The sequence below is a fragment of the Pelodiscus sinensis genome, chromosome 22, assembly GCF_052426305.1.
Source record: "Pelodiscus sinensis isolate ZL-2025 chromosome 22, ASM5242630v1, whole genome shotgun sequence".
In the NCBI taxonomy this organism is placed as follows: Eukaryota; Metazoa; Chordata; order Testudines; family Trionychidae; genus Pelodiscus; species Pelodiscus sinensis.
Genome location: NC_143073.1, coordinates 3,499,088 through 3,519,587, shown reverse-complemented (window position 1 = coordinate 3,519,587; position 20,500 = coordinate 3,499,088). Strand labels below are relative to the sequence as shown.

The 20,500-nt window shown below is 43.3% G+C and overlaps 1 protein-coding gene across 2 annotated transcripts in view; it reads left to right on the top strand.

Moving 5' to 3' along the window:
* Positions 1–20,500, top strand: part of ASH1L (ASH1 like histone lysine methyltransferase) — a 158,773-nt gene that overhangs the window by 68,131 nt on the left and 70,142 nt on the right. For both annotated transcript variants that reach the window (XM_075907956.2, XM_075907958.2), the window contains one exon: positions 14,557–14,658. In XM_075907956.2, coding sequence (XP_075764071.2) covers positions 14,557–14,658 — 102 coding nt within the window. The remainder of the gene's footprint in view (positions 1–14,556; positions 14,659–20,500) is intronic.

Below are 20,500 nucleotides of genomic sequence, written 5' to 3'. Positions count from 1 at the left end.
GATACCATGATGGTTGGTAGGGTATTTATGTGCAATTATAATAATTGTGACTTTCCTAGCTCTATATTTCAGGTTATTAAAAATATTTTAGTTAACATAAGAGCTATATAAGGTTAATACTTCCTTCAATTTATGAAGAAAGCTCCAAAATGCTAAGTCATCAAGGGGTTAAGTTTAAATGTGAGGAGTAGAAAACTAGTTGTGGTACTTAATGCAGTTCTGGGAATTTCTTGAGGAATTCCATTATGGTGAATGATCTGACTTGGGTTTTATGAGAAACAGCCTAATTAGAGGAAAAGCAGAGACATTTTAGGTTAAAACCTGCTGGTGCAGGCTCTGAATCATTCTCCCTCTTGTAGTGCATTTAATTGGTGAGTCAAATGAAATGTATTGCTTTCAGTAAGTGTATTTCCCACAATTGGAACCAGCTGTTTTTATTGTTGAACCAGCTTTTAGCCTAGCATCCAGCTCATTCACAAGAAGCTTCTAGTGCTGCATATCTGTGGTTCCCGAGAGCAAAGGCCAGAAGAACTGCATCTAGGAACAAGCTCCATGATCAGAGTTTTATGAAACAGTCAGTGGTCGTTTCATGTGTGTGTTTACTTTTATTACCATTTCACTAGTATGATTCTGAAACTCCAAATATTCATAAAAAGCTCAGATTTATATACACTTTAGAGACAATAAGGTGGATGGAAGGGAAAACCTGTGGGACTGTAAAATAAGCTCATTTTATTAAAGCAGATCTAAATTAAGTGCCACAGTGAAGAGAAGATTGAATCAGAGCAGTTAAAATGACTGGTAGCAAGTGAGAGTAATAGCAAGGAATGCCTTTTAAAATTGTTGTAAATGGTCATTGAGAGCCCACCGCTATATTGTATTTTAAACTATCTACTCCACATGGTGATCTTCCGACTGGACACAAATGCTTGTGTCTAGCATTTGAAGCTATTAACAGGTGTTTTCATCATTCTGAGATGTAAGTGATACTGTAGGCCTTAAAGGATACTTACTTCAGAGGGGTAGCAGAGTTAGTCTGTACAGGATAAACTTAAAAAACAACAAATAGTCTGGTAGCTCTTTAAAGACTAACAAAACATGTAGATGGTATCATGAGCTTTCGTGGGCACAGCCCACTTCTTCAGATGACCAACCGGAATGTTCAACACTCCAGTCATCTAAAGAAGTAGGCTGTGCCCACAAAAGCTCATGATACCATCTACATCAGTGGTCCCCAACACGGTTCCCATGGGCACCATGGCACCCGCGGGGGCATTTGTGTGCTCCCGCCAAGTGCTCGGGGCTGGCCCCGCCCCGGGAGCATGGTGCATGCGCGGTGCCGGAGCCGACCCCAGGCGCATGGGGGGTGCTGGCTCTGGGAGTGTGGTGAATTGGCTGCCCGCGCCCCAGGCGTGTGGCTATGGGGGGTGCCGGCCCTGGGCGCACGGCGAAGTGGCTGCCCGCGCAGCAAATTGGCTACCCGCGCCCTGGGTGCGCGGCTATGGGGGAGCGCCAGCCTCGGGCGCAAGGCAAATTGGCCGCCCCGGGAGCACAGCAAATTGGCATCCCCGCCCCCGGGCACGCAGCTATGGGGGGGTGCCAGCTTTGGGCACGTGGCTCTGCAGGACGCTGGCCCCAGACTTGCTGCAAATGGGAGGCACCACCCGTGGCCACGCTGCACATAGGGTTGCTGACCCCAGGCATGTGGCTCATGGAGGTGTGGCGTAAGCGTGGCCCTGCCCCCGGGTGCGCAAGTGTCCCTGCCCTCTGGCGCCTGGCAGGCGAACGGCCATGCCCCCTGGCGCCTGGCAGCTTCAAATGGTTGGGGACTACTGATCTACATGTTTTGTTAGTCTTTAAAGTGCTACAAGACTATTTGGTTTTTTTTAAGGCTATCTACTATCAGTGGCATCACAGATGCTTGCATTCTTGGACAACTAGTAAACCAGGAGATATCAGGATTTCACAAACGATACAAAGAAGTTTTCAAAAGTTAAATCTTTTTGTTGTATGCTGCGTTCTTTCTGTGGTTAGCAGAATCATTCAGCACGTGAATCCATAAACATTCCCTCAGTGATACCACTTGTGCATCAGTTCCTAACAGCTGGGAATGCATTGCGATAAAGTTATGCAAGTAAACTAAATGATTGTGCTTTGGGTTAACTTCCAGCAAAATGTACATAGTCTTCTAGTGTTCCTTGTAGAAAGTCTCTGTAGGTTACTTTGCATCAGAGAAGAGCTAACAGCCCATCTGTTGTCTACCTGATACCTCACTGAAACTTGAGGATCCAGAAGAATATATTTCTCCTTAGAACTCCGGCCTGAAATACTAAGGAAGACTATGAATACGGGTCTAACGGGGTTTCTTCATGCCTAGCACCTTCTCTTGAGCACAGTTTCTCCCAGCGGCCTCCATAATTCCTTAAGAATTTGTGGTGTTCACAAGTGACATCCAGCTGTGCATTAGGGATGTGAATGGTTAACCAGTAACCTCACCCTTAACGGGCGAGTCTTACCAGTTAAGGTTAGTGGTTGGGGGCTGGAATAGCCTGTCTGCCTCAGGCTTCAGTGCCCTGCAGGCAGTGGCTACACCAGCTGGGATGCTGGAGCAGCCCCTGCCTGTGGGGTGCTTAGGCCTGTTGCAGGCCAAGGTTACTCCAGCGTCCTGGTTGGAGCAGCCTCTGTCCTTGATGGGCCCAGGCACCTCACTGGCAGGGGCTGCTCCAGCATGGACTGTGCAGCCCCTGCCTGTGGTGGGGAAAGGACACTCCAGCCCAGCAGCAGGCAATGGGGATGCTCGAGCCGGGCTGGAGTAACTCCCCGTCTGGTTCCCCACTTTAATCATTTATCTAGTTAAACAATATATTTAACTGGTTAACCAATTAAACAGGATTTTACATCCCTACTGTGCATTTAATTTGTTAAACAAATAGTCTAGTAGCACCTTAAAGACTAACAAAGCACCTCAATGGTATCATGAGCTTTTGTGGGCACAACACAAATGAAGAAGTGGGTTGTGCTCACAAAAGCTCATGATACCATCTACATGCTTTGTAAGTCTTTAAGGTGCTACTAGACTATTTGTTGTTTTTAAGTTTTTCCTGTTACAGACTAACTTAGCCACCCTCTGAAGCTTTTGATTTGGTAGTTTCCTAAATTGAATAGTCTGGTTGCAGCTATTCTGTTGCTCCTCTTGTTTAAAGTTCTGAATGTAACTTTTTTCTGGATATTATTTTAAGGCATAATGATGCTTGGAAGACTCCCTTTGTTAAAAATAAACTTTTTCACGGTCTTTGTAGTTTGTTAAACATATCTTAATGCCATTACGCCACCTTTGTAATTAATCTGTTCCTAGAAAACAAACTGTATCCAAAAGTACTTTCAGTAGCTACTCAGCTAAAAGAGAATCTGCTTTTTCTGTCAGGCCTAGCTGTGTTTGAAGCTTGATGTATAGTCTGATGTATAAAACACACACGCTGCACTGCTTATTCCCTTGAATAGCTTCCATCTAAACAGGAAATCATGCCAACCTGCAATAAAATGAGATCAAGTATATTCAGATCAGCATAATCCTGCTTTTCAAACACCCATTGAAAGCCTCTTTAACTGCAACTTTCTGTGATTCCACTTTTTTTTTCACCCGTCCATCCTGGTGTGTTTTGCATTCAGTATCATTATTTATAGTCCTCTGTTGAGGTGACACACACAAACATTGAGAGAATATTGTGCTGGAACATGTGCCCATCCAGACTGAAGGAAGCTCAGAATGCTTTTTCAGCATTTTTCTGAGGGGTGTGAGTAATTTGAGCATTTGGGGGAGGAACACTGGGCAGCTGGAGATGCAAGGACCACCCTGTGCCACATACTGAGAGCAAGAAGTCTGAGTGAGCAATTGTTCTGCATTCCCAGACATCAACATGTAATGGATCAGCCTGTCTTCCTCAATCTCCAGATCAGCCCTCCAGAGCTGATGGAGAATTAGGAAGACTGTTGGTGCCCTCTTCTGGACTCCACACTAATCTGTCCTAGAAAGGGTACCATGTGCCCAGAATGCAAGTCCTCTTCTCCCATGCTCCCACCATAGTAGAACCCATCTGTTACTCATGCCTATATCTGAAACGCTGCAGAAGAGAAACTCTCTAATCCTTCCTTTTCAGATTCAAGCTCTTAGTGACAGGCAAAGAACAGATCTCAGGTTCAACAAGGGTGATGAGACGTCAGGCCGAGGGACTTCTCAGTATTAATTGGGTTTCGGGACTTCGCAGACTGACACAAAGGCTCCAGCTTGGGGAACCCACTGAAAGCATAACACTGTCTAACTGCAGACCCAGGTCACTCAGGTCAGCAATGCAAAGATGCATTTGGTTTACAAAGGTAGTGAACCGTCTAGAATAAGGGACATAATGACTATCCGCACATGTTACAAAAATCATAGTTACAAACAGCCTGGAAGCATAGACAACACTCCAGATTTCTTTGATGAATGTTCTACCACATGGTTCTGAACATGAGAATGGCCATACTGGGTCAGGCGAGAGGTCCATCTAGCCCAGTGTCCTGTCTTCTAACAGTGGCCAGTGCCAGCAGCTTTGAGGAAATGAACAGAATAGGGCAATTACCAAGTGATCTGTCCTCTGTTGTCCAGTCCTAGCTTGTGGCAGTCAAAGATTTAGGGACAGCTGAAGCATGGAGTTGCATCTTGATGAATAGCCATAGATGGACCTATCCTCCATAAATTTATTAGGGTCATCAAAAGAATAAAAAATTAATAGTCCAGTTAATCACACTGTTAATCATTTGCTTAAATATTTTCAGATGTTTTCTGCAGTTTTAAATATACTAATTTAAATTACAAGAGAAGATAGTGAGTGCTGTACACTTTGTATTTGTTTTAGAAATATTTGCACTGTAAAAAAAACAAAAAAATAGTATTTTTCAGGTCCTCCATGAAAAGTACTGTAGTGCAGTCTCTTTATTGTGAAAGTTAAACTTATAAATGTATAATTGTATACAAAAATAACTGCCTCCAAAAATAAAACAGTGTTAAACTTTAGAGCCTACAAGTCCACTTAGTCTTACTTCTTGTTTAGCCAATTGCTCAGACAAATAAGTTGGTTTATGTTTTCAGGAGATAATGCTGCCTGCTTCTGGTTCACAATGTTACCTGAAAGTGAAAACAGTCATTCACATGGCACTGTTTTAGCTGGCATTGCAAGATATTTACATGCCAGATGTGCTAAAGATTCATGTGTCTCTTCATGCTTCACCCACCATTCTGGAGGATATGTGTCCGTGCTGATGACAGGTTCTGCTGGATAACGATCCAAAGCAGTGCAGACCAACGCATGTTCATTTTCATCATCTGAGTTAGATGCCACCAGCAGAAAGTTGATTTTCCTTTCTAGTGGGTCTGGTTCTGTAGTCTCTGCATCAGAGTGTTGCTCTTTTTTAACACTTCTGAAAGAATGTGCCATAAATCATCAGCGATTTAGATAATGGCATAAGTTTGCAGATGATACCAAGATGGGAGGGATTGCAAATGCTTTGTAAGATAAGGTTATAATTCAGAATGACAATGATGAGACAAACTGGAGAAATGGTCTGAGGTAAATAGGATGAAGTTTAATAAGGACAAATGCAAAGTACTCCACTTAGAAAGGAACAATCTGGTTCACATATAGAATGGGAAGCGACTGTCTAGGAAGAAGTATTGCAGAAAGGTATCTAGGGGTCATAGTGGACTACAAGCTAAATATGAGTCAATAGTGTGATGCTATTTCAAAAAAAGCAAATATGATTCTGGGATGTGTTAACAGGAGTATTGTGAGCAAGACGTGAGAAGTTATTCTTCTATATTCTGGGTTGATTAGGCCTCAGTTGGAGTATTATGTGTTCTGGGCACCACATTTCAGAAAAGATGTGGAGAAATTGGAGAGGGTCCAGAGATGAACAACAAAATTGATAAAAGGTGTAGAGAACATGACCTATGAGGGAAGACTGAAATAACTGTCTGTGTTTGGTTTGGAAAAGAAAGGACTGAGAGAGGGGACATAGCAGCTTTTAAGTGTCTAAAAGTGTGTCACAAGGAAGAGGGAGAAAAAATATTCTCCTTAACCTCTGGTGATAGGACAAGAAGCAATGGGCTTAAATTGCAGCCAGGGAGGTCTAGGTTGTACATTAGGAAAAACTTCCTAACTGTCAGGGTACCGTATATTCCGGCGTACAAGACGACCTCTGAAGTTAAAAAACATCCCCCAAAAATCGGGGGTCGTCTTGTACGCCGGATGCCCCGCCGCCGGAGCCCCTCCGCGGCTTTGAAAGCCTCGGGGGAAGCCGGCGGCGGGGCATCCCAGGCGCGCATGGGCTGCCCCCCCTCCAGAGTCCCTCCGCGGCGGCGCGGAGGGGCTCCGGCGGGGGGGCAGCCCATGCGCGCCTGGGATGCCCCCCCGCCGGCTTCCCCCGAGGCTTTCAAAGCCGCGGAGGGGCTCCGGCGGGGGGCGGTCAGCCCAGGCGCTCCTGGCGGCTTTGCTCCCGGTGCCTCTGGTCTGCTGGGGACCATCTCCAGCAGACCAGGGACACCGGGAGCAAAGGAGGCGGAGGGGCGCTGGGGTATAAGATGAAACCCTATCTTTTAATTAAAAAGATAGGGGGTCGTCTTATACGGCCAGTCACCCTATACGCCGGAAAATACGGTAGTTAAACACTGGAACAAATTACCCAGGGAGGTTGTGGAATCTTCATCATTGAAGATATTTAAGAACAGGTTGGACAGACATCTAGCAGGGATAAGATGGTGCTTAGTCCTGCTGTTAAGACAGGGGACTGGACTTGTTGACCTCTCAAGGTCCTTTCCAGTTCTAGTATTGTATGATTCTAACTCCTCTCTCTAAGATTTTGGATGTGTGACAGTCTTGCTGGCTAAGCCAGAGCTCTGCCACTACAGCCTGCCTGAAAAGGGCAATGGAAGTTAGCTGAACAAGCCCATACCTGAGGGTGTAACGGGAAGCAGCTGTGGGCCTTATTACCCAGAGGGCTAGATAAGGCAGCCAGGGGGGGAAGTGAAGAGGGAGGAGCCAGAGAGTGGCTTGTGTGTGCTTCTGAGCCAGGAGGAGAGGCTTGCTGAGTTTGCTGTGAACACAGCTCTGTTAATAGAAGGTGGTTAGAAATTGGCACAGGGCAGGTGATTGTACCAGAAAAGATCTCTAGTTGATTTGTGGACAGAGAAGGGGGGCCAGGCAGGGGTGGCCCATGAGTATAGGCGGACTCGGCAGTTGCCTATGGTGCCGCCTTCAACAGGGCGCCCGATGATGACGTCAATCCATTGACGGCCCTGTAGGCGGGGGGGCTGAGTGCGCGTTCCGCCTGGGGCGCCAGCTGCCGCAGCCCGCCTCAGGCTGCTCCTGGGGCCAGGGTGAGGGGCCTGGGCAAAGACTTGCCACAGAAGGCATGTCAGATTCTTAAACCTTGGGCGAGTGCTGTAGCTATCTTTAGAAATCTCACATTGGTATTTTCTTTGCACTTTGTTAATCTACAATGAAAGTTTTCTTAAAATGAACAATACGCTCATCATCCGAGTGTGCTATAACATATATATAAGACAGCATATGGGTAAAACAGAGCAGGAGAAATACAGTTCTTCCCTAAGGAGTTTAATCACATTTAAATAATGCATTATTTTTTTTTAACAAACATCATCAGCATTGAAGTATGTCCTCTGGAATGGTGGCCAAAGCTTGAAGGGACATATGAATACTTTAGCGTATCTGGCACATAAATACCTTGCAATGCTGGCTACAGAAGTGCCATGTTGAATGGCTGTTCTCCTTTCTGGTGACATTGTAAATAAGCAGGCAGAATTATCTCCCATAAATGTAAACAAATTGTTTCTCTTGTATCGGAGGGGTAGTCGTATTAGTCTGAATCTGCAAAAGCGGCGAGGAGTCCTGTGGCACCTTATAGACTAACTGAAGTGTTGGAGCATAAGCTTTCGTAGGCAAAGACCCACTTTGTCAGATGCCCGAGATGTTTCTCTCCGTGATTTCCTGGACAAGAAATAGATCTGAGTATACTTGCAGGCTCTAACATTTTAAATCTTTATTTTTGAGTGCAGTTATGTAAAAAAAAATCTACATTTGTAAGTTGCACTTTCATGATAGAAATTGCACTACAGTACTTGTATGAGGTGAATTGAAAATACTGTTTCTTTTGTTTATCATTTTATAGTGCAAATATTTGTAATTAAAACAATATAAAGTGGTCACTCTCTATTTTATAGTCTGTTGTATTTACAAGGAGTCCTGTGGCACCTTAAAAGACGAACACATTTATTTGGGCATAAGTTTTAATGGGCTGGAACCTGCTTTGTCAGTTGGGTTCCAGCCCATGAAAGCTTATGTCCAAATAAACCTTAGACTTTAAGATGCGATAAGGATCCTCCTTATTTTTGCTGAAACAGACTAACATGGCTACCCCCCTCTGAAACTTGTATTGTAATTGAAATCAATATTTGAAAATATAGAAAAACATCCAAAATATTTAAATACATTTCAATTGATATTCTATTTTAACAGTGGAATTAAAACAGTGGTTAACCTCAATTATTTTTATCACAATTAATATTTTTTGTCATCACATTAGTTAACTGCAATTAATCGACAGCCTTAGAATGTATCTAATTATTTTTTTAACACGGTTATACCTTTGGCCTTCACAACATCCCCCGGCAACCGATTCTACAGGTTGCTGGTATATTGTGTGAAGATATTCTTCCTTTTGGTTGTTTTAAACCTGCTGCCTGTTAATTTCATTGAGTGACCCCTGGTTCTTGTGTTATGTGAAGGGGTAACCCTTTTCACTTTCTGCACACCATTTATGATTTCATAGATCTCTGTTATATCCCTTCTTCCCCTTAGTTGTCTCTCTTCTGAGCTGAATAATCCCAATCTTTTTAATTGTTCCTTATATGGACATTATTCCATACCCCTGATCTTTTATGATGCCCTTTTCTAATTATATATCTTTTTTGAGATGAGGTGGCCAGTACTGCATGCTGTTTTCAAGATTTGCTGAGGTTGTAGATGTAGATAGTGGCATAATGGTATTTTCTGTCTTTCTATCCCTTTCCTAATGGTTCCTAACATTGTTAGCTTTTTTGGCTGTCACTGCACATTGAGCAGATGTTTTCCGAATACAATCCATAATGTATCCAAGATTTATTTCTTTAGTAATAACAGCTAATTTAGACCCTGTAATTTTCTATGTATAGTTGCAGTTGTCTGCAGTAGTCATTCCTTTTGTCTGATGCTTAAAGAGTACTATGCATTGTTGGCTCATTCAGTCAAGGATGTACAGGAGTTTTTTGATCATTTTGCTACCTCTGCTCACTGTGAGCCTCAAAAAGACCGTTTGTTTAAGTCTGCTCAGAAAGAGCCCAGCACTCCATAGATCACTACACTATACCTGGTGGCTCTTACTACATTTAAAAAGCAAAACTGCAGTGTCTGGGACCCAGCATGAGGCAGGACTCAGCTGTTCTGGACCACTGTGGCTCTGCCTGGCAAACCCTCAAGCATCTTTTTACAAGGAGACTGCTATAGACAATTTGAAAATCTTCCTTCCTTATGAAGATGGTATGCAACTCAGTAACATATAAAGCTTTATGGCCTTGGTGGACTTGTTGAGGAAAATTAGCAGAAAAGTTGAGCTTTCTGTTCTTTAAGAAAGGTAAGCTATCGGGAGATACTTCACCTGCAACCCAATGAAATTGGCTTATAATGAAGTCTCCTCCTGCGTCTCCCAAGGAAACCAGGAACTTCTTCACAAGAAAGCATCCCAGGTGTTATACTACTAGTTACTCTCATGGTTGAAAACTTCCAGAGGCAAGTCAAGAGATTCGCATCTAAAGGAAGATCTCAGAAAGTAAAAAGTCTCTGAGTTTGAATCTGTCCCCTCTATCAAGACTTTCTCATCCCTTGCTCACAAAGGTCTTGCAAAATTATACAGCATTTGAGACACTTGTCTCTCACTTACTAACCTAATGGTACTAGTTCCTGTCCCTGAGATAAAGCCTACTTTTAGAGTCTACTGTCTTTGTAGCAAAATTATCAGTTACCAAGGAGTAGATTCACAAAAGGATTTAGGTGCCCACTGTAGGTGCCTAAATCTCAGAATCAGGCCCCCCAAAAGTCACACAAAAAACCCATTCAGCTGCTCCTGAACCCTGTTAGTGCCTAAAATCCCTTACTGTCTAAATTTTAGCAGTAAAAATTCCCCTAGGGGCTTGTGTTTGAGCATGCTTATTGCAGCCCCATGCCAAGTTTCCAAATGCCTAAGCCTCAGAGCAAAGCACAGAGAGAGAAAATAGGTAGTCTTCTGCCTAACTCACTTGCATGCTGTGGGAGGGAGAGCAGGAGGAAGGTGGCCACCGGCCTCCTCAAACCTTTAGCCCAATGACTAGAATACTCATCGGCTACATGGGAGATCTCCTGGCCAAGTTCCCCTCCACTCCCTGTTTGTTTCCACACACGCACACACACACTCCAGTAAATATATAGTCTGTGGATGCTACTATGTTTGAAGGGCTATTGCAGGAAAGTCAAAGACATTCCCACCCCCAGATTTGCCAGTAAGCCTATAGAGGATGACTAGCTGGGAAGAGGAAGTTCCATGAGTTCAGTCCAATATGTAGTAGAACATGGTGTCTTACATCTCTTCGAATCCTTGGGCTTTATCGGCCATCCAAACATTTTTCTTTTTTTTGTCCCAGGCATTGGACTATCTAAATCGTCGTAGATGCTGCTCAAAACAAAATGTTTCTTTCTCTGAGAAGATCTAGAACAATAGTCACCAACTGGCTGAGAAATTATACAAATTTGCTGGTTTTCCCTAGGCATATACAAAGCCTTCAGTTTGTGTGATTACAAGATGAAAACATGACACAAACTTTTCTTGTTATATTAGCAGAATCCTAAATGAAGACTTGCAAGTCTCCGGTGGTACTGTATTCACATGGAGTGGGTTGTGCATTTCCATGTCTTTTAAGATTTCCGATCTATGAAAGTTTCTTACCTGCTGTGGCAGCTTATTGAGAGAAGAGAAGTCTAAGCTTGCAAAACTTTGTGACCCTGATAACCAAATCAGCAAGAAGTAGCTGGCCAATCTAGAGGAGGACCCAATCTCCCTTACTAGCCAGTGTCTCAGAACACAGGCAAAAAAAGTCCACAGTGGGGGGAAGTATTTTTTAATTATGTAGAACTATTTCTTATTTAATGCATATTGTATGTTGGATTATATCCCATTATCTCTCTGTGGCACTTACATTTGCCACTTTATGATGTCAATTTGTCCTCTTTAATTGAGACATTTCCCTTTTGTCCTTACCTGACATCTGCAGTGAAAGAATTTGGCCACCATTTATGTGATTCAGGTTCTTAGGTTCTATCTGGAGAGCACTAGGGAGCTAACAGAAAAGTTGGATTTTTTTGTTTTGTTTTGATTCTTCTAAGAAGTGTCTGACTATATCTGCAAGTTACATGTAGATGGAGTTATTCCTGTATTGTGAATTTTATTGGAGTAAAAGCCTGTTCTCAGCTATGGTTGAAGCCCATGCCTCCATATATATTTCTGCCATCTGCTTAAGGAAGTTTCTTTTGATAAGAGATCATTTGTAAGCCAATTTTACATGCAAGTTGCAGTATTCTTCTTACCAAGTATATGGGCACTTTTTTATTAGATCATTGGCTTTCTTAATGCAACTTTACTTTTTTTACAGCTGTAATTTCGTAATTAACTTCTTACTAAAGACAGTGATTGAGAAACTATTTACGAAGATTCATGGTAAAGAGCGTGCTTGAGTACTTTGAGAAAAAAATCTTTAGCCTTTTACTGCTGACTGGACTGACTCCATATTATTATTGTATTGTTTATGTTTATTGTAATAGTTCTTAGGAGTCCCACTCATGTAGTTCTGTACAGGCACCTACCATGAAGACTCTTCTTGTCCTGAAGAGCCATCTTGCCTCTTTGGGTATATCTACATTGAAATCAAGAGGTATCCTTGCAAGGCACGTAGCTACCACTCAAAGCTAGCTTGAGTAGCAGTAGCAATGAAGCCATGGCAGGACAGACAGTTACGCAGGCTAGTCCCATCTACCCATCCATGTGGATACGTACTCTAGCTGGGATCACAGACCCAAGGAAGCAAAGGCTTTGTTGCAAAGAGGGCCAAAAGGGACTCTTACTTGTCTTCCCTCCTTTTTTCTGTCTTCATCAGAAGGCTGCAGAAGATCAGGAGTGAAGCAGCACTGGTAATTCTGGCATCCCTATTCTGGCCAAGGAGGCCTTGGTTCTTTAATCACCTTCACAGGGCACAAAGATCACTCATCTGCTTTCTGTCTAGAAGAGATATGATACTACAAGGGCCAGTCTGAGACCTGGATAGAGCCTTTTAATTCAGAGGTAACTCAGAGAGGGAACATTGCAATTTTAGCTTCTTTAGAAATAAATCTTTTCATTCGGTGTATTCAAGAGCCTTGCTGAGCTTCAGCCATTGGTCGCAGTGACCCCTTTCAATCCTCTCCCACCTGCACTAGTACAACAGATTCTCACTTCTCTTCAGAATGGACTCTGGTTAGGCCTGGCCGTTCAGACTCACAGATCACGTTGATGCTTTGTCTGGCATCCCCTCTGCAGTAAACAAAGAGTGAGTTTTTATCAGACCCAGATGGCCAGCATCATCTCCTCACTTCCTCCTGATGTGCATAAAGTTCTTTTATGGGCTCATACCTGGCTCTGAATGTTGTTATAGGGCCTCCATTTGAACCACTCATGAAGGGGTCATTACTTTTTAACTATTAAAATGGCTTTGTTGCGTGAGAGTTGTCTGTTGGCAGGGTGTTAGCGTTAAGGAGCTCTGTTCCTGGAACTTCCTTATTGATTGTTCTATAAGGCTAAAGTGGTACTCAGAATTGACTGTCTTCGTCTCATTCCAAGTTCCATAGAGCACTGGAAATTGTTCTTCCTTCTTTCAGTCCGGTTCTGTCACACTCCAAAGAAGTGTGCCTGGAGAGATGTCTGCCGAAGTCTCAAAGTATATATCCACTACAAAGCACAACTTAGAGTGGCGAACACTTTTCTATGCTTTATTATCCACTGTTTAGAAGGAAAGAAGGCTTCAAAAATCCTCTCTTCCAGGTGGTTGAGACATTGTGTCTCAGAGGCATGTAAGTCAAGAAGCCTAATTGCATTTTCAAGTGTCAGAGCTCGCCCACTGCCTCAGAGTGAAGGCAGCTTCATGGGCAGAAAGACCATGGGGGTCTCATGAAAATCTGTAAACCAGCCACTTGTAACATTCTACAAGTTGGGCATCCAGTCATCATCTGACACTGCCTTCAATAGACAGTGCTCTTCGCTGTAGGATCCTTGTTACTATTAGGAAAGGGTTGTTCCCTTTCACCTCTTTGCACATTCCTATGTAGTTCCCTCCATGAGTGAACACTGCTATAAAATCCCAGCGTCATGGATCCGGGGACCTCATTAAGTATAAGAAAAGGAAAATGTATCTGTGTCATACCTGAATATTTCCTTTCTTAGAATAATGAGGTCCACAGATCCAGTCTACCCTAAATGGTCCATTAAGTGGGAAAAGATACTGACTTTTTATTTGGCACTTGTTTGTTATTCATTCAATTCCTTGTGCTGCAGAATTACTTGTTCTGTTTAGTCTTAATGGCTCATTTTCCTTATTGATACAGAGTCCTTAGTTTTTCCTGGGCTATGGAAATGTCTCAATTGACAGTTTCTTGGAGGTGGAACCACACTGGCTCTGTCTCTGATTGGCAGGGTATGTCTGCTTCCCAGGCTGCATAAAGCAGAGTATCCAGTGTCATCTGACTGTGGCCCTCATTAGACCCAGAAAACAAATATTCAACTAAGACATGGATATCACATATTAAGTATTTCAGTTTCATGCAGGCAGCTCATTTCTATACATTAGAGATGTAATATGGTTTATATGATTATTTCATATTATTTTGTGGAGATTAAATGCCAAATTTCCATGTGGTCCTATACTCAGCCTCCTCTTGTGCTTGTGGATATGAAGCATTGTGCTTTGCAGATGATGATAGCTCACTCATACTTTAAAAATGCAAACCCTTGTATATGCCCACAGATGCAAGAATTTTTCTAATCTTGTTTACTTTCCTCCAAAGAGAGATGTTGCAGGGAGTGTGTATACTGTTGCTGATGTACAAGTGGAGGCCATGAGCTTAAAAGTCGGTATTTAATATGAAATGCATATAGTAAAAGTTAGATCAAATGTAAAACATTCCCCTCTTTGTAGGAGGCTAGTATTTATTAGTATGATCAACTCTAACTGTGGGGCCTGAGAAACCCTGCCCTTCCCCTCTTGCATATCCATACAAACAAGTGATATTTCTGGTAAAAATTGTTATCCTGCTTTAAAATTTGACATCTGGAATGCGTTTCATTGGCATTTCTAGTTTTAAGTTAATTTAAGTTCTCTTGGGCTTTTGTTTCCCCTTCTCTCCTTTTCAGGCACCCTGCCAGCACAGGACAAGCCCTCCCAGAGGCAGCCAGAGAGCATAAATTGCAGCCCTTCCAGAAAGAGATCTACTTCTGAGAGCACGGCTTCTGCAGGCAAGTAACATTTGCTCTTCACCAAGGTTCTCTGCTCAGGGCTGCACTACAGTAGTTAAGGAAGGCAGCAGTGCAACAGGAGGTCTAAAAGCACCAGTCTCTCAGTACAAAGATGCTGAACTCCCTCATCCCAGTATAAGCTTTCAGTTGTGTACCATGTCTGTCTTAAAGGAAGAGTGACTTCTACAGTTAATGCTGCAAAACAGTTTCTTTTGTAGACCTTGTTTTTGGTTGTGCCATTCCGCTGAGATACTGTCATTTGGGGTGTGGAATTGGCCATACTTGTCCTCTGGACAGGGGCTATTTCTTTTAAAAAGTTTAAAACAGAAAATGAAGAAGAAAAAAAGGAGGGAGATCAGGCTAGGTCATTCTTAATGAAAGAAGAGAGAAAAAGTGCATTTTCCTTTTCCCAGAGATAAGGATGACAAAGACTTGATACTTCTCTCTGGCTGCGTCTAGACTGGCATGATTTTGCGGAAATACTTTTAACGGAAAAGTTTTTCCGTTAAAACGTATTTCCGCAAAAGAGCATCTAGATTGGCACGGATGCTTTTGCGCAAAAGCGTCCGTGCCCAGTATAGACGTGCTTTTGCGCAAGAAAGCCCCGATGGCCATTTTAGCCATCAGGCTTTCTTGCGCAAAAAATTAAGGTGCCTGTCTACACTGGCCCGCAAGAGGGCTTATCCCTGAGCGGGAGCGTCAAAGTATTTGTGCAAGAAGGACTGATTTCTTACATTAGAACTTCAGTGCTCTTGCGCAAATTCAAGTGGCCAGTGTAGACAGCTGGCAAGTTTTCAAAATGTCCAGATAGGCAAAGTAAGAAAAATGCTGCTTGATAACTTGACATTTTTATTTAAGGATATTTACTACGTCAAAATATACAATTTTTCAAAGTGTTCCACTTAGGAATGAACAATCAGTTTCACACATACAGAATGGGAAGTGACAGTCTAGGAAGGAGTATGGCAGAAAGGGATCTAGGGGTTATAGTGGACCACAAGCTGAATATGAGTTAGCAGTGTGATGCTGTTGCAAAAAAAGCAAACATGATTCTGGGATGTATTAACAGGTGTGTTGTGAGCAAGACACGAGAAGTCATTCTTCCGCTCTACACTGCACTAGTTAGACCTCAGTTGGAGTATTGTGTCCAGTTCTGGGCACCGCATTTGCACCGCATTTCAAGAAGGATGAGGAGAAATTGGAGAGGGTCCAGAGAAGAGCAACAAGAATGATTAAAGGTCTAGAGAACATGACCTATGAAGGAAGGCTGAAAGAATTGGGTTTGTTTAGTGTAGAAAAGAGAAGATTGAGGGGGGACATGATAGCAGTTTTCAGGTATCTCAAAGGGTGTCATAAGGGGGAGGGAAAAAAACTTGTTCATCTTGGCCTCTGAGGATAGAACAAGAAGCTATGGGCTTAAACTGCAGCAAGGGAGGTTTAGGTTGGACATTAGGAAAAAGTTCCTAACTGTCAGGGTAGTCAAACACTGGAATAAATTGCCCAGGGAGGTTGTAGAATCCGCATCTCTGGAGATATTTAAGAATAGGTTAGATAAATGTCTAATCTAGATAGTATTTGGTCCTGCCATGAGGGCAGGGGACTGGACTCAATGACCTCTCGAGGTCCCTTCCAGTCCTAGTATTCTATGATTCTATATGAATTTGTGATTTAATTATTATAAAGCTTTAAGGTTTTAAATCTGTGTCTACTGTCATTAAATAATTATCTGATTCCCCCACCATACTGTTTCTCACAGGTGTGAAAATTTAAATAGATAAAAATGGAGAAAAAAAGCTTACAAATAATAAAAATAAAATTCTGCCAAGCCTCCTAATCAGGATTTGAGGTAGTATTCTGTCATTGATTGTATGTTTCTATAGTGCCTATCACAGTAGCTATCTGCAATATTTAACAATATAATTGTAAGTAACTCGGTGGTGGACAACTTAAAAATTCAAAAACAGTCTAAGTCACTATGTAGTTAGTTTAGTGGTATATCTGAGCCAGCGGAGTGTAAATTAGATTCACATGCACTTACATAAACTAGTGATGTAGCCATATGCGACCGACTGGCAGTCTACACTACAACATCATACATTGGAGTGGTGGCACAGCCACCAGTCATAAATTGTCATTTTTTATGATTTCCAAGAGTTCACAAGCTGCCAAGATTGCTCAGATCCACAATTTAATCAAAGTGAAAGTTCTTTTATTGTTTAGCTTTCCCTTGTACAGAGCAAAGATGTCCCATTTGACTTGTTACTAACTTTTCCCACATTCATTTTAAAGACACAGAACAGTTACTTTAATCCTCTGGCACTAGCGTATGAGAGGGAAAAAATTGCAAATTCAGGTGTCTCTTGTGCAAGAAGAGTGCAAGAAGAACATTGAATGGCAAGTTTATCATAGCCAGAGAGATGAAGCTGCTAAGTCTTTTGGTGTGACCGTTTGTGTCTTTAAATTCTTTTTAGATTGTGAGCACATTGTGTATTTCAGTGTTTTTGTCATAGAAAGCTTCTTTGTTACCAAGTGCTCTAGGCATGCATGACCAGTGCTGCAGCTGTCATTGGAATCATACGCTTTGTCTGATCCTTTTTGGATTAGTTTCAAGACAAGAACACCAGTTCAAGGACAGGCCATCAGATGACACATCCGAAAATGTGTGGTGTTGTGTAGTTCGATTATCTTCAGTTAGTTCAGCTGTTTACATAGCTCAGTTTACTAAACAGATGGTATGTTTATAAGGAATCCCAGAGATGTTCCAGTTCCTTAGCATTTTTATCAAAAAAGTTGTAACAGAGCTAAAGATGATTTATTTGCTTTTAATATTGCATCTAAAATGGAAAGCAGACAGTGTGAATCTTTCCCTTGTTTCAGTGAGAATGAGATTGCTACGTTTTTTAAGTGTTCACAATTGACCCTAATAACTATGACCTAACATGTGGTGGTCTATTTCTTTCCAATAACCTGTATGAAGTGATTTGGTCATAAGAAGATTTTAGAAGTTGAATGGCTGATTTTCTCATTTAAGTTGCCTTCTCTCTCTGAAAACTTTTGTCACTTGTGCTTGTGGAGTTGTTACTTGGGGAACTCAGCAGTATGTACATTCCCATTACAGGCAGTCCCCAGGTTACGTACAAGATAGGGACTGTAGGTTTGTTCTTAAGTTGAATCTGTATGTAAGTCGGAACTGGCGTCAGCTGCTGCTGAAACTGATCAGTTTCAACCGCGGCTGAATCTGGATGCCAGTTCTGACTTACATACAGATTCAACTTAAGAAACCCAGGCGTCCCCAAGTCAGCTGCTGCTGAAACTGATCAGCAGCTGATTCCAGGAAGCCTGGGGCAGAGCAACTCTGCCTGGGGCTTCCTGTAGTCAGCCGCTGGTCAGTTTCAGCAGCGGCTGACTTGGGGACGCCTGGGGCAGAGCAGCTGGGGTGCTGCTGGGTTGCTCCAGTAGCGCGGCTCCTCGGCTCTTCTGGAGCAACCCAGCAGCACCCCAGCTGCTCTGCCCCAGGCGTCCTGATTCAGCCACTGCGGAAACTGACCAGCAGCGGCTGAATCAGGACGCCTGGGGCAGAGCAGCTGGGATGCTGCCGGGTTGGTCAGGAGCAGTGCTGCGGGACCAACCCGGCAGCCCCCAGCTGCTCTACCCCAGGGGTAGGCAAGAAAAGCCTGGTCTGCTGGGGGGAGGGGGGTGCACTAGCTGGCCCCCCCCCCCAGCAGACCAGGGGGACAGGAGCAAAGCCGCCGAGCACTCCCACAGCGGGACAGCCCGGGCGCGCTTGGGCTGTTCCGCTGCGGGCGTGCTCCGTGGCTTTGCTCTCCGTCTCCCTGGTCTGCAGGGAGACCGGGAGCAAAGCCTTGGAGCACGCCCGCAGCGGGACAGCCCAGGCGTGCTTGGGCTGTCCCCCTGCGGGCGTGCTCAGCGGCTTTGCTCTCCGTCTCCCTGGTCTGCAGGGAGACGGGGAGCAAAGCCTTGGAGCACATCTGCAGCGGGAAAGCCACTGGACCCCCTTCCCCCAGCAGACCAGGGACACCAGAGCAAAGCCGCCGCCTGGGCTCGGGTGTCCCTGGTCTGCTGGGGGGGTCCAGCGGCTTTTCTGGACCCCCCCAGCAGACCAGGGAGACCAGGAGAAGCTTTTCTTGCCCCGGAGGACGCGGGTGGCGATTTGCCGCCCGTGAGCTCCGGGGCGAGAAAAGCCCCGTTTGTAAGTGTGGATCCGACGTAAGTCGGGGACTGCCTGTAATATTCTTTTTCTTGTCTCCAGAGTATTTGGCCTGGATTGGTGAACTCAAACATTTTCCTTAACTGTCTGTGCCTTATCTGTCAGTTAATGTACTGTAGTAGCTCTCAGTCTTTCCAGACTACTGTACCCCTTTCAGGATGCCAATCTGTCTTTGAAGATTCACCTCACTTCAAAATGACTTGCATTGTATTTATATTTCAATGTGATACTTGAGACATGTCATTCTGGGAGCCAGTAAAGTGACAGCAAAAGTTGTTTTTCTCCCCATTGAACCTATTCCTACTCTCCGGTTCAACATTGGGGGTGGCAAGCCAGGGGATTTGCCTGCAACCCGTCACCACAGGAGGTTCCACAAAGCTAGGTTGCTTGGACTTGGGCTTTGGCTTAAGTCCCGGACTGTGGGGCTTGGACTTTGGCTTTCTTCCTGGGCCCCAGTGAGTCTGACACCAGCTCTGATGACACCAAGAAAACGAGCTCACAACCCACAGTCCATTTGAGAACCACTGATGTAGTATATAGAACACCATAAACAACACATTGTCTGTGTAAAAGTCTTAGGTTGTGCTGACTTTGCTAGTGCTTTTTATATATCTTGTTGTAAAACTAGGCAAATATCTAGATGAGTTGATATACCCTCTGGAAGACCGCTGCGTAACTTCAGGGGTACAGGTACCCCTGGTAGAGAACCACTGAGCTAAACCACAGTCTCACTGCTGCCGAAAAATATACATTTTTGTTGACAGCAGTGCTTCATGGTCTCTTTCCTCTAAAAGTTACGCTTACACCAAAACACAGTCTGTTGTCTTATGAGCCAGTCGTTTAAGTAGATGTAATCTCAGAAATTGGCAATAATTACTGTAAATTATTTGTAAATGCAAATGCGTAACTGAAATATATTTATGAGAAGACTAAGAGCATTCCTCTAATTCCAGAGGGAAAAGAGTTTCTTCTAATAAATCTTATCTGTAAAAACCAAGAGGGCATCTTTGGGAAATTGTTCTTTTGGAACAAATCCCTTCTTATACTGCATCAACAGCATGGCTGATCTGGGAGCTCTCTTTTCCAAGTAACAGCGTGCTGATGAAGATGCAAAGTGTATAGACTAGCACTCACATTGCTTGTTTAAAAAATGGGCTACGTTTTTTTTCTTGTGTAAATGATCTTGCAGCTTTCTTTGAGTATTCCAGGTCTTCATTTTTTTTAGTGTACAGTCACTTTCATTAGCAGTATAGCTAATAGTGGACTCTTTTGGATAAAGAAGTTGCAATGAAAAATTATTCTTGATCTTTACATTATTTCTAAACTACATTGGAAAATAGCATAAAGCTATTAGAATTACTGCTTAACATTTGATCAGCCTTTAAATTGTGTAAAAGTCTCAGAAGGATAGCCATGTTAGTCTGTAACTAAAAAAAACTTAAAAAACAGTGCATGGTCCTGCAGTACCTTAGAGAGTAATAAAAAAGTAGATGGTATCATCAGCTTTCATGGGCACAACCCATTTCTTCAGATGAATGGAGCAAGGGGGTCCAGAGGTACAAATACATAGCAGAAAAAGAGGGAAGATGGGGAAAGTAAGGGAGAAAAAAAACC